The following is a 12887-nucleotide window of genomic DNA, read 5'->3' as shown; positions in this document are numbered from 1 at the left end:
TAAATTACCTACATTATCTTCTGTAGAATATATAAAATATTACGAATATTATATCTCTTAAGTAAAAACTTATTAGAATATCATTTGTTAACCTTATTTAAACTTAATTTTAAAATTGGAGTACAAATTTCAAATTTTCTAATTTAATCTTTTTTACTTATCTTCTACAAATACGTAAATAAAATTTCTGAAGATAGACTCAACATAAGTTCTAGATGTCCCTAGTGTAGCTATTGATTCACGGTCGTATATACAGGTCCCGAAACTCCCGTGGTCAAGAATGTCACAATGATGCGGCGATCTGTGTTTCTCTAATCTGCCACCACTGGCGTTGCTGCAGAATAGTCAAAACAATAAACGACACAAAACCATAATTCTGTGTCCCCTAAAGTGAACATCAATAAATTTATTTATGAATAAATAATGTATACTTACTTGTAAAGTATTATACAAATTATGCAAAATGATAAAAAATTCACTTGATTATTTCCACCATGTTTTTACTTTCTTGAATTAGTTTTGGCCAGTCGACATCAGCGCCCCATAGCGCATGGTAGACAATGCACGACCGTAATGCTATGAGTGAACACGTTGATTCTCCATTTGGCCGTTGGTATTGATAGTTCTTCGTGGCGGTAGCATCTCTCTTTCATTTTCTCCATCTTTTCTGGAACGGTATTCATCATGGTACGTATATTTTGATAAAAATCTAGAAAAAAATCTAAAAAGGCAGTAGCAATCCGTCACCAAGTACACAAACGAATTATCTAACAACATCATATAAATTATTTTATACTGAAAAGTTGAAATATTTACAGTTAAAGTGTATTATAATAGATTGTTATCTTTTGTTACAAATTTTGAGGTTATACGAATGTGTTTAGAGTGTTTTCCAATATTTTGTTTTAAATGAGTGCAAGATGGATTAAATAGCATGAAATGGAATATAAATATGATTTTAGAGTCGCGTCAGGACAAAGACGGTCAAAAAGGCCGCGAAGCTAATCATCGAGAAATACTATACTCGATTGACCATGGACTTCCATACAAATAAAAGGATATGCGAAGAAATTGCTATTATTCCCAGCAAATCTTTGCGAAACAAAATCGCTGGGTATGTATTTACAAAAGTGTATGTTTTGTGTTAAAACATTTTTATGCCAAAAACTAAATCATAATTTGTAGGATTTATTATCGTGTATACTGTAGCGTATTTAATTTCTTATTTAAGTCTATTTCAATTTTTTATTGAATTTCTTTATCCTATTATTCCAAATAGATTTGTCACGCACTTGATGAAGCGTCTGAGACACAGTCAAGTACGTGGTATTTCCATCAAACTCCAAGAAGAAGAGAGAGAACGCAGGGACAACTATGTTCCTGAGGTGTCTGCATTGGAGCACGATATTATTGAAGTAGATCCAGAAACCAAGGAAATGTTACAAATGCTTGGATTTAACAACATTCCAGGACTTCAACTCACACAATCCCAACTACCGCCATATAGCAGACGTTCTTAAATTTATTTGTTTATATGAAATAAGATTGTTAGTATTGCACTTTAAATAAAACTGCAAGCTGACATTCTAAAAATTTTATATTCTCAAACTGATTTTAACGTGTAAACCTGTCATTCTTTCGAGTGTGTACATGTATTGATTTCCTTATGGTAAGTAACAGGCTACTGTAAAATAAAATACATATTAAGAAATATATTAAATTCTACAAGCTAAAATTAATGTAATTGATTATCTGTATTTTAATAGAAGCATATTTCATATCCATTTATAAAGAAAAAATACAAATCAATTTTAATGTTAGGTTTTGAAATATATAAATGGTAGAATGTGAAAAGTTTAAAGTAAAAGTACGCGTGTGCACAAGTCGGCCATTTTAATCGAATTTCGTTATGTACTGTTATGTACATTATAATTTATAATAGCTTATTATTAAAATTAATTTTTTCGTTTACTTTTTCCAATATTTTAATTAACAACATTATTGAAAGATATTAATATTAAATTGCTTCTTACATTATTTTTACACATAAAACGAATATTTCGATCAAAAAGTTTGTCAAATTTATATTAAACAATTTATTATTTTGCATTAAATTATATATGGTAGAAATAATCGTAACGTTATATTAAGAGTAGCAAAAGTAGTAAAAAATGTTACTATCGCGGAGGTTCAACGGTATCGATTTCCCGCTCCAATTATAATTATATATCAAAGTTATGTACAGTGCATTTAAAGCATATATACATACTCTCAACGACATCAACCATTTTCGCCTTCCCTTGCACGAAGCTCGTCATTTTAATCGCAAACATAGAAACTGAGTAATCCTATCTCTCGTATCGTATTTATCAGCGATATCGTAGCTCAAATTGCGAAAAGCCAAGGTACCGCATCGAATAAAGTTTATTACTTCGAAGTTTATATAATATTTTGCAAGAGATAACGGGGCTTAATATGCACACGACTGCATCGACGCGACAATGAAATGCATCGTCGCCCTTCCAACAGCACCCACGCGGTTGAGCCGGACCTGGACAAGTTGTTCAGAGGCTGCGCGACCTAGCACGATCCAAGGCTAGGTAGCCTAGCACAACCTGGTGAACCAGACGAAGTTAAGAAGAAAGAGGAAGAGAAACGGAGAGAGTAGCTGTAATCGCACGCCTACGAATGTTGAAACTCTCGGGAGCAGGGAGGAGAGACCGTATAACCGGCGAGTCAGTCGACTATTAGTGGTCTGTGACTCTGGAGGTAGCCCGACCACCGCAGAACCGAGCCCGACGCAGCTCGGTTGCGTTCGGTCGGTAGTCGGGGCCAGTCGGGCGCACCACTGCTCTTTTCGGTCTGGTCGTTTTCCTCAGTCCGTCGTCGTTGCGCATCGAGAACAGTTGCACCCTTTCTTTTTTTCGCTTAAAGACATACAACGAAATAGTCAAGCCAATCTTTTTCGCGCTATGTGACAGATATTACGGGGCACCAAGAGTGTACCCCGCCTTCTCTGAATATCATTCCCATCCTATCCTTCCTTCTCTACCTTGCCACTACACATTCTCCTTTGCCCAAAGAGAGAGAAAGAGCACACGTTGTAAACGCAGGCACGTACGTACGCAGGCACTCGCCGACGAAGGGGCCACGAGGGCCCCGTGGAATCGTGCCTAGGAAAACATGGAGTGTCCACATCTTGCTCAAAGCGTCCAATTCGGCGGTAACGACGTAGAAGCGAATTGTACGAAGGATCTACCGTTCGTCTGTGCAGGTAGGATCTTATAAAGAAACCGTACCGTTATCCTTCTTAGCAGATTGAAAAAAAAAGATGTATTTAGAAAATCGAAACCTAGCCCCCACGAGATCCTTTCTTCTCAAGTTGGATTCTATTTTGCACTCCTTTCTTGCTCGAGCCCGATCTCGATCTTTCCTTCACCTCTATTGTCTCCCATCTCCTTTTCTCTCGTTTCTTTTGCGTTCTTTATCCCCTGTGTTCTCGGTCTTGCTCTTTTTCTCTCCCCCCGCCTCTTTCTTTCTCTTCCTCTTTCTCTCTTTACCTCTCGTGACCGCGGCCCCGGCCGTTCCTCTCGCGGCCTTGAGCCGTCGTAGCCGACAAGATGAAGCGAACCATTTCTCTATTTCCCTATAAAGATATTAATGCATGTTTTTTATGAGAGAGGACACGAAAGTACACGTTTACGTTCGCTTTCTGTATTTCACGGTCGATACACGCGAATATCGATGATACTTATGGACGCACGACTCCTAGTATTATTTGTATGTATTGTGAATTGAACTCCCAGCACGAATATGTATAGTACTTACATCTCTCCTCGATACACGCGAATGTGTACGTGTCAATACGTATGAATGCGAGACAAACCTATACGCGCGTGTACGGTTGTACGTGAAAGTCCACTCCTCTTCTTCATGTATACATGTATATATGTAATATAGTATCTATGTGTGTGTGTCCTCCGTTCATGGGTGTCTCTCCACGGACCGAACAAGAGCGTCGTGGACGTGCGCGTGTGCATCGTCCTGCTGGGAGTTCTCAGTATGCGGCGCGGTCGTCATTGGAAAATCAATACCAGACGGCACTAATCAGCTGGCCTGAGATCTGTCATTAGAACTCGCCTGATAAACGTGTTCATCGTTTCACCTTCTTCGTTTTTCCTAATTTCTTCCATTTCCGCTTGTCAACTTGCATACATCCACATTCTCAAGAATCATCATCTAAGAGATACATTTGAAAATTAATGAATAGAATAATCTAGTGAATACTTCTTCCTTGTTTGAGATTTGAAATTTGTTTTCTCGTCTGATATTTTGATACCTATTCTCTATAGTCATTGCCTTTGATATTATATTTAAAATAAACACAATACTTTTATTGCATACGTTTAAATCTCCCTTGTCCTATGTGTTCTCCCTCTTAAGCTGATCTTCGCTGTAGACGGAAAATTTCATAATACAGACTCGATTCGCTCTGTTCGATAATCGATGCTGCACTACGCCGTCTTTTTTCTTTTAGCGACCTCTTACAGTAGAACAGGCAGGAAGAAACGTTTCACCAAGATCCGAGTCATTTAATTGCAACGTATTCTTTCAAGAAAATCTGAAATTTCATTTTCTTGATTTTGATATTCTTGATCTTTCAGGATCGAGAAGAATCTATTGAATTCACGAAGCATATTTATCTCTTGTCTGAATATCCGAGCGAGAAAGAGGAGAAAGGTGGGAGGGAGAGGGAACAATAATGGAACAAAACAAAACATGCATAGTCAAGGAGAGAGTATTTCAAAGGTGTATTAGCGCGACCGATGAGTCAGACTAGCGATGTTTTTTTTTTATTATTCAGTTCGGGTTAGGTTGTATTTCGGAATTTTCCGAATTTGTCAAGATAGTCAACATATACAAATATCATTGAAACGATACTCCCTGTGTCGCGTCGTCGTCTCTCCCGAGAGATCGTTCACGCTCAACGAATCGCAAACATATCCAGGTTGCAAGATCAATTTAAATATCTTGCAAGGAGAGTGACGCTGGTAAAAATTACCAAGCCCGACTGTGGCGCGAGTCACGCAGGAGAAAAATCGTCCCTCGTGGGCTATAAAAGAACCCCATGTTCCACACCTTCCCCTCCCATCCCTCTTCTGCCTCTTTTCCTGCGCTGCAAGCTGGTTCGGGTACGACGTTGCAAAATCGATAACGGCGTCGTTGCTAATCGGATGCCTCGATACGAGTCGTATTGCTCGGGAAACGAATTTTTCCCTCATCGTTCCTTTTTCTTCTCCCGGGATTGCATCGAACCGAAGACTCTGCTGGTGCACGCGTTTGTCGCCTTTATCTTTATCTGGTTCCGTCGCTTGGACAATGCGTCGACGAAATTCTTCAACGACGCAACACGCAGTAGGCGTGGCGAATCGTATCGTTCGTTACCAACCAGCGAAAAAGAGACGCAACGATATGACAAAAGAGACGGACGAGTAAAAGGATGGATACGTGGCTCGTTAGATGATTGTTGGTTACCCTGCTAGCTTTTTTTCGTGGTTCACGTGATACACCTCTCACACCAATGAAATGGTCAACGATTGGTTGTCTTTCGAGTTTAGGATTTCTCAGACTACCTGTATGCAACTCTATCGACGATTTTTATTTGATTTTGACCTTAACTGCACTGACGTGATCTTCCAAGAATACAGCGTGATGCGCAACGTATTTTTACATCAAATTGAGAATTATTACCCACTTTGAAATATTGAACATTCGATAGACTTGGCTCGATTGGATTATCTTTTTCCATCGATAATGAAACTTTGATTATAATCTAACAAAACTTACGTTGGTCTCTATGATATTTTATTTTAATAATATACACATATATGCAAAATATAATACCTGATGTTCCAAATTATCATTTGCAGGTTATCAACTCATTTTAAATTTCGATGTAAAACTATATTTGTACATTTGAATTTTATGCACAAAAATATTTTTTCTGTTATATAAATATAAGAAAAATTTTGTTCTATCTTAAGATGTATCATTGTATTGTTTGAAATTTATAAAAATACTGAATTCAATAGTTATACAATCTCAAGCAATATTTCTGAACAATCTTGTTCCAATGTATATAACGTGTAATTAAAATTCCTAGTACATTTTACAAAGAAATAATACAATATAATTTGCACAGGGCGTGGGGTTATAATAATTCTTACACGAGATTGCAAAACAAATGGGTGTGTACAGGGATACGTGCTTCTAGAAGATTGGATTTCAGTTGGCCTACCTATGCGATATCTCAATTTTCATGTACTCGTGCTTTTTTACCTTTAGCAATTTTACGTCTTTTTCTTTTATTCTACTGTTGCAAAGTTTATTTAAGTAGCTAAAAATAGTCAGGTATCGAACCAAGCAATCCAAAATAAAAATGATCGAAATCGATCCAATTGCATGGGCGTAGAATTTTCGAATTTTCTTTCGAATTTAGTAATTTCATTATCGTATTTAATTACTGAAATGTATATTCTTGGTATAGGATCAATTAACTTGGCAGACGTCTCCATAGATTTTACTCGCTTTTAATATCATAGATACGCCATGGTGCTGAAAAAATATACGTATGAGGAAAGGGAAAAAAAGAAATGTGCATGCAAAATCTCAAACTTGATAGCACTGCGAGACATTTTGCGATCGATCGACTGCAAAGGGGGTGTGTCGAACAGCCTTCCTCCCATTCACCCTGGTTTTACGCGATCTCTTGAGAATTACGTAAGCCGAGACGAGCCAAGAAGATAGTACACCGACTTGGGACTTATATTATTTTGTAATGATCGCCTTTTATATTTCCTGAATGCACTAACTTTAAAAAATTCTAGGAATTTTCCAAAAATAGCTGTAGCTAGGGTAAAATCCAAAAATATCGAATTGTGGTAGAAACTCGTTCAAATTTACGAAAATCGGAATTACAATACATATAATGTATGATATTTCCATTATTCTCGGGGTCACGTAACTAAGAACAAAACTTAGATTCATAAAGACTAAGATAGTAAGTTGTAACGCGTTACAAATAACACACGATTTTTATAATATGAAAATCGCCATTATTCTAAATATCAGCTAAATAAGAACAAGTCAGAATCAATCGCAAAAAATTAAGTTCAGAATCAATAAAATAAGAAATTCTAATTTTTAAGCTTAGAATCTTCTACAATATTTATACCTCAATTCATACCTTCGGTTTGAAAAAATAAAAGGGTGAGATCCTAAAAATGAAACATGTATAGAATTCGACCATTTTGAGAACATGGCCTTCAATCTCTGTTACTCGTTAATTTTATATCGTTTGCAGTTTTAACACAGAACGATAACATTTAAACTAGAATGCATAGCAAGGGCAATGTTTTTATCAAGTGTTTTGTTATTGTCGATAGTATGTGGCACTGAGAAAAGTACGTGGCTCTGTCTGTACTGTGGAGCCATTCACTGTGGACGATACGTGGCAGGCCATGCATTACAGCATCACGAAGAAAATAATCAGCACTGTGTTTGTATCGACTGTGAGAACCTGGCAGTATTCTGGTAAGTTAAACCCTTCGCTTTCGCCATTCTTCGCGACACAGACCGACAGTCCGAGCCTTCCTCGCGTCAGTTGATACGATTTTTAATCTCGCCAACATGCCTCTCCCTCTCTATCATTTTGTTTGTTAGCGGCAGCCATCTTTATTAATATTAGCAGCAATATGTTAGCTCGACCGGTACAATAGTCTCAGAAACCATAAATAAATTCTTTCCAAAAACAAATCTTGTCTTTCTCTTTTTCATATTCAATTGTTGGTTTATAAACCAAATCTCAAATTTTATAAGTATGTTATTAATATAGACCGTAATACCTCAAATTTGAGGTTTCGTGTACCATAAAGAATGGCTGTATTTAGCCATAACGCGTTAAGTCGTAAGTAGTCATTCATCAAATATTCGATATCAAGAAAATAAAGAATCCACCCACGAACCCTTCAATTAATTAATAGCACGCCGATCCTGACTTGCCAGCACTTACAAAGGCATTCATTTTCAGTTACATGTGTGACGAGTATGTAATTAACGACACGACGAGCGGCCAAATTGAGAAGATACGTCGCGTCACATTTCGCAAAGATGAGCACAAGGAGAATGAGGAGAATTGGAACACGTCGCCGTCTACGACGCCGTCCTCGAGGAGAGAGAACAGTGATGATAACGACGCGGACGCTCTGTGGAAAGCGGAAGTGGTCGTAAGGAACCTCCGACCGAGAACAGCGCGGAAGAGGCTACACTCGTTGGATGGCACAAGCGGGGACAATCGGCCGACGACCAAGCGTAGGAGCTCCAAGATAACCAAAGAGAAGAAGGTCGTCGGCCTGAGAAATCTCGGCAACACCTGTTTCATGAATGTTGTGTTACAATCGTTCAACAACATCAGCCATTTTTGCGAGTATCTCACGCAGATGCCATGCCTAGAGGGCATACCATTCGACGAGCCGCCCACACATAGAGGGCGAATCGTCACGCCCGGTCGAGCAAAAGAGTTTATGAGTGACGCCTTACTCGCGGAAGAGCTCAGGAAGGTACTCCTTGGTTTGAATCTTGGTGGCTCAAATGGTCAAGCCATTTCGCCCGAATGCCTTTTCCTTGTCATCTGGAAAGTCGTACCAAGATTTCGAGGCTACCAACAACAAGACGCTCATGAATTTCTTACCTACATGTTGGACAGACTGCACACCGAGCTCTTGCAATTGTTGCCCAGACTGGGACACGAACCTCTCGGTCTGCGCGGCAAACAGAGCATCGTCACAGCCGTGTTTGGAGGCACCCTTCTTAGCGTGGTAAGTCGTAGGATTGTTCAAGGAGGAAGCTCTGTTTAACCCTCGGTCACCGATGATCAAACGCTTTGCGGCTGGATGATGCTGTATCATTCTGATGTATAACATACACTTTATGTATGGATTTCGAAGAAATGTTCTATGATAAATGATTCTAGAGCTATTGTTATTACACGAGGAATTTATTCCACTATATATAAAAGTTCCAAATTTGGTAATACATATTGTACTGTATCATACTGTTTTAAAGTTTTTCAGAAAAACCAGAGATGATGTATTTAGAAGCTCACAAAAACACATAATGTTGGCAAAATGAATAGGAAAAAAAGACAGTGATTAAATATTATTATTGTAATTTTGTGTTCTTAATTTATTGCTTAATTTATTTTGGTAGTCGAATCTTAAAATATTCTTGTTAAAAACATTTTAATTATGAAAAAAGTGTACACAAAAGAATTATTTTTAGGAAACTTATTTTATTATCAAATTTAAGAAGGTATAATTCCACTATCTCAAAGCTCTATCTGCATTGTTTATTGCATATAATACCAAGGTCTACTTTGGTATTCTACTGGTGCCTACTTTCTATGCATGACACAACTTGTATCAAAATGATCCGGCACTCACCAGGCGAGGGTTAATGCGTTTCCGGTTACATTTTATTATTCCAATACGAAATGACGAGAGGGAGTGCCCTTTCCGAATCAATATTGTTTTGGAGAGTCATTTTATTATTCATTTTCTTCTTGGGAGAAGCGCGGACAAATTATGGATCGCGTTTCCTCGCGCAGGTCCACTGCATGAACTGCCGTACAGATTCCAAGACGCACGAGCCCTTTCAGGATCTTTCACTGGATATACCGGACAGATTACAGAGACGAACGAAAGAACAGGAAGAAGTATGCAGTCTCACGTACAGCTTAACGAGATTCTTCAAAGTCGAAGAGCTGGCCGATAGCGAACTATACTTTTGTGACAATTGCATGGGGAAACAGAGATCCACCAAGAGGTTCTGGATACACAGGCTGCCTAATGTTAGCATACTTTTATTAACTATTTCATTTAGAAGATATTTAGAAATATTTTTATAGAATATATTTTCGTTTTGTTTCGAAAATATTATAATATATTGAATCTCTTTTCGTTTCATTACTTAATGTACAAATGTATGTTTCTATTTTGTATTGATTACATTACTAATTTTTACAGTTTATTGTCTGTAACACACTTTATTGTCTGTAATTTCAAAATATAATGATAATCTGGAATTCTCTAAATGAAATACTTTTAGAATATTTATTATAATATTCGTCTCCATATATTAACTTATAAATTTTCTTCGTTTGTAACATATAGTTTAACAATTCTATTTTATTTTAGGTGTTGTGCCTTCACATTAAAAGATTTAGGTGGTGCAATTCCTATCGCTCGAAGGTGGACACACAGGTGGATTTTCCGATGAAATCACTTGATATGTCTGCATTTACGGTGCGTGGTGTGAGTGGAACGAAATTGGGCGCTTCAAATAGTCACTTATATGACTTAGCTGCCGTTATTGTACACCACGGTTCAGGGTATGCTCAAACGTCTTTTTTTATGTTAATTCTACATACAAACTCATTTATTAGATCATCAGAATCAGACTCATTCATAATTTCTTTCAATGAGTCAATCTATACACAATTCTATATATTCTGATAAAAAGTTATCGAATTAAATAAAATCTGTAAATTATGGATTCAGAAACATATATCATTATATCCATTTTAAGATGGCAATACACCACAAGCTAAACGTATATTATATCTGTTTGTATAAAGCAAAATTCAATATGTTTCATCAGTCTTATAAGTATTCCATAATTTTTACATTGTAAAATCAATGTTTTCATCTATTGTATAACAGAGCTATGGTATCTATTTTGAGAATAAATATTGGAATATCCATTTTAGTGCTGGAACTGGACATTATACTGCCTTCGCTGTTCACGACGGACAATGGTTTCACTTTAACGATAGCTCTGTACGACCAGCAACCACGGACGCAGTCGCCAAGTGTAAACCCTATATTCTGTTTTACGTGCGGAAAGAATTCTCCATTCCACCTCCCTTGTGACGTCGTTTCCCCAGTCAGTCCCGTCCTGATGGTGCGAGCTTCAACGACGATGACCATGAACGAATAAATAAGAAGTAAGAGAAATTCGAACAGACGAAGTTGAATGGTGCATATGCTAAAAGGGTCAAATGGAAGAAGTTAGAAGACTTAGACAAGTTTCGCGAAGTTTCTAAAAGAGGAAGGAAGGAAACGCCCGTTTTCGATTTTTTCGTTTAGTATGATTAAATATAGACTTTGGGTATGTTTTGTTAATGATAAGCGATAAACATGGATTTCATAGAATTTCAATCGACATATTTCTTATAAAAAAATCTCAACATCGTATATTATCTAGATATTACGACGTTTAGCACGATGTACGAGTATGATATTCGACTCCTATCCTCATAGTCGTTCGAAGCGAAACCAAACTTTCATGTGTTCGTGAATGAGCGACAATTAATTAGTTTTTATTTAATACCTATCGTTTCTATTGATTTCAGTTCCTTTTCTTTTTCACAGTTATTGATTAAACGGTAAATTGACTGATAGACAAAAATAACGTTAGCAATGTATGCTGTGCATATTGATAGTTGTTTTTGTGTACTCACGTGAACATGTAAGGATATACATTGCGTGAACCGAGAGCTTCCATTCCTTTTTTAGAAACGGCAGAAGGAAGAAAAAACTAAGAACGAAAGAAAGAAACAGCGTACTCTCGAGGCAGATCGCGGAAACGCATTGCCTTTAAAGTTGGTTTCCTTTATGCTCCTTTTCGCCGGTCTCTCTCGGTGGTCGTTGACCACCTCTCTTCATCGAATCGATTAAAGCTCCTCCCGGCCACATAGCGGAATAACGCGTAATGCGTACCTCGTATATATAGTTTTAAATTAAAACGAAAACGACTGGTCTTCTCGGTAGATAGATTTTTTTCTAGGCTTAGAGCGACATCATCGTTATTTCGAGGGAGCTGGTAAGCGAAAATACCATATAGAGCCAACCAACTCTATTACTTCGAAAAACATGTTACCTTCATCCTTGGATACTTAACACATACACATGTGCAGATACATCATATACCCATGCGTACACACGACAGACCCATACGTACAATTATCATTCGAGCATACACATACGTGACTACCTATACGCGAATCGTTTACATGTGTGTTGACAAAATACACGTATGTATGCATGTATGTATATAAACACGTTCTCTCTTATTCCCTGCCACTCCTTTTTCCCCACGATTCTCGACGGCTCGACGGCTCTTATGTGATTATTTAAAGACTTATTTTTTCTATAATGGTAACGATAATAACGATAATAAGTTAAAGAAAGCGTAGCGAAAGAACGTTTTATTAAGGCGATAAACTCGATAAACGCGTATCTTCAGCAAAGATTCACTCGTATGCAAAGAAGGGAAAGCAAAAAGAATAAAAAAAGTAAAAAAAAAAAGATGTAAGTAAGCGTGCAACACTAATATTGAGAATAAATGAGATATGTATGAACGACGTATAAATAAAGAATATGAACGACGATATCATACTCCTATTTGTCATGACTCTTGTTATTGATTTTCGATATATATTTTGTCTGCAAATATTCACAATTAAAAAAATGTTCATATAAAGATGAGTCAGAAAAGACTCAAATTGTGTAAATGAGTTAATCGAATACATAATTCTGCAAGTATATACATATAGATAAAAAAAGTATCTTGAAGTTTGGCTAACAACTAAAACAAAATTTCCAAGTTAATTTGCAATCATTTGTTAATCGTTTATGTATGTACATACATAATTATAAAAATTCAACAAACATTCGTTCTACCGACAGAGCATGGGATACAAGTGTCAACCTTTCTTTTTCTGTAATGACATACGAGATCTCTTCTTTACCGACGATGAATTGTCATTT

General features: G+C 37.1%; 2 protein-coding genes across 2 annotated transcripts; both read left to right on the top strand.

The window, feature by feature from the left end:
* The first annotated feature begins 582 nt into the window (after positions 1 to 582).
* LOC117232941 (40S ribosomal protein S17) lies at positions 583 to 1598 on the top strand. Its single transcript, XM_033492743.1, has 3 exons — positions 583 to 687; positions 963 to 1114; positions 1280 to 1598. Exons 1-3 carry the CDS (start codon positions 685 to 687, stop codon positions 1518 to 1520), a joined length of 396 nt encoding a protein of 131 aa, XP_033348634.1. The 5' UTR covers positions 583 to 684; the 3' UTR covers positions 1521 to 1598.
* Positions 1599 to 2716: 1118 nt separating this feature from the next.
* LOC117232950 (ubiquitin carboxyl-terminal hydrolase 3-like) lies at positions 2717 to 12515 on the top strand. The gene is made up of 6 exons (XM_033492764.1): positions 2717 to 3274; positions 7446 to 7593; positions 8090 to 8876; positions 9665 to 9907; positions 10254 to 10447; positions 10826 to 12515. Exons 1-6 carry the CDS (start codon positions 3184 to 3186, stop codon positions 10986 to 10988), a joined length of 1626 nt encoding a protein of 541 aa, XP_033348655.1. The 5' UTR covers positions 2717 to 3183; the 3' UTR covers positions 10989 to 12515.
* Positions 12516 to 12887: the final 372 nt, after the last annotated feature.

This window comes from Bombus vosnesenskii, unplaced genomic scaffold, assembly GCF_011952255.1.
Source record: "Bombus vosnesenskii isolate JDL3184/JDL3185 unplaced genomic scaffold, Bvos_JDL3184-5_v1.1 scf7180000013294, whole genome shotgun sequence".
Lineage (NCBI taxonomy): Eukaryota > Metazoa > Arthropoda > Insecta > Hymenoptera > Apidae > Bombus > Bombus vosnesenskii.
The sequence above is the reverse complement of the archived record's forward strand: the minus strand, read 5'-3'. Positions and strand labels throughout refer to the sequence as shown.

Bases quoted from the DNA above. Each gene is read 5' to 3' on its own strand.
- LOC117232950 (XM_033492764.1), top strand. From the start codon at position 3,184: ATGGAGTGTCCACATCTTGCTCAAAGCGTCCAATTCGGCGGTAACGAC. The intron at 3,275-7,445 runs GTAGGATCTTAT...TATTGTCGATAG, and splicing joins TCTACCGTTCGTCTGTGCAG to TATGTGGCACTGAGAAAAGT. The intron at 8,877-9,664 runs GTAAGTCGTAGG...TTCCTCGCGCAG, and splicing joins GAGGCACCCTTCTTAGCGTG to GTCCACTGCATGAACTGCCG.
- LOC117232941 (XM_033492743.1), top strand. The intron at 1,115-1,279 runs GTATGTATTTAC...TATTCCAAATAG, and splicing joins TTGCGAAACAAAATCGCTGG to ATTTGTCACGCACTTGATGA.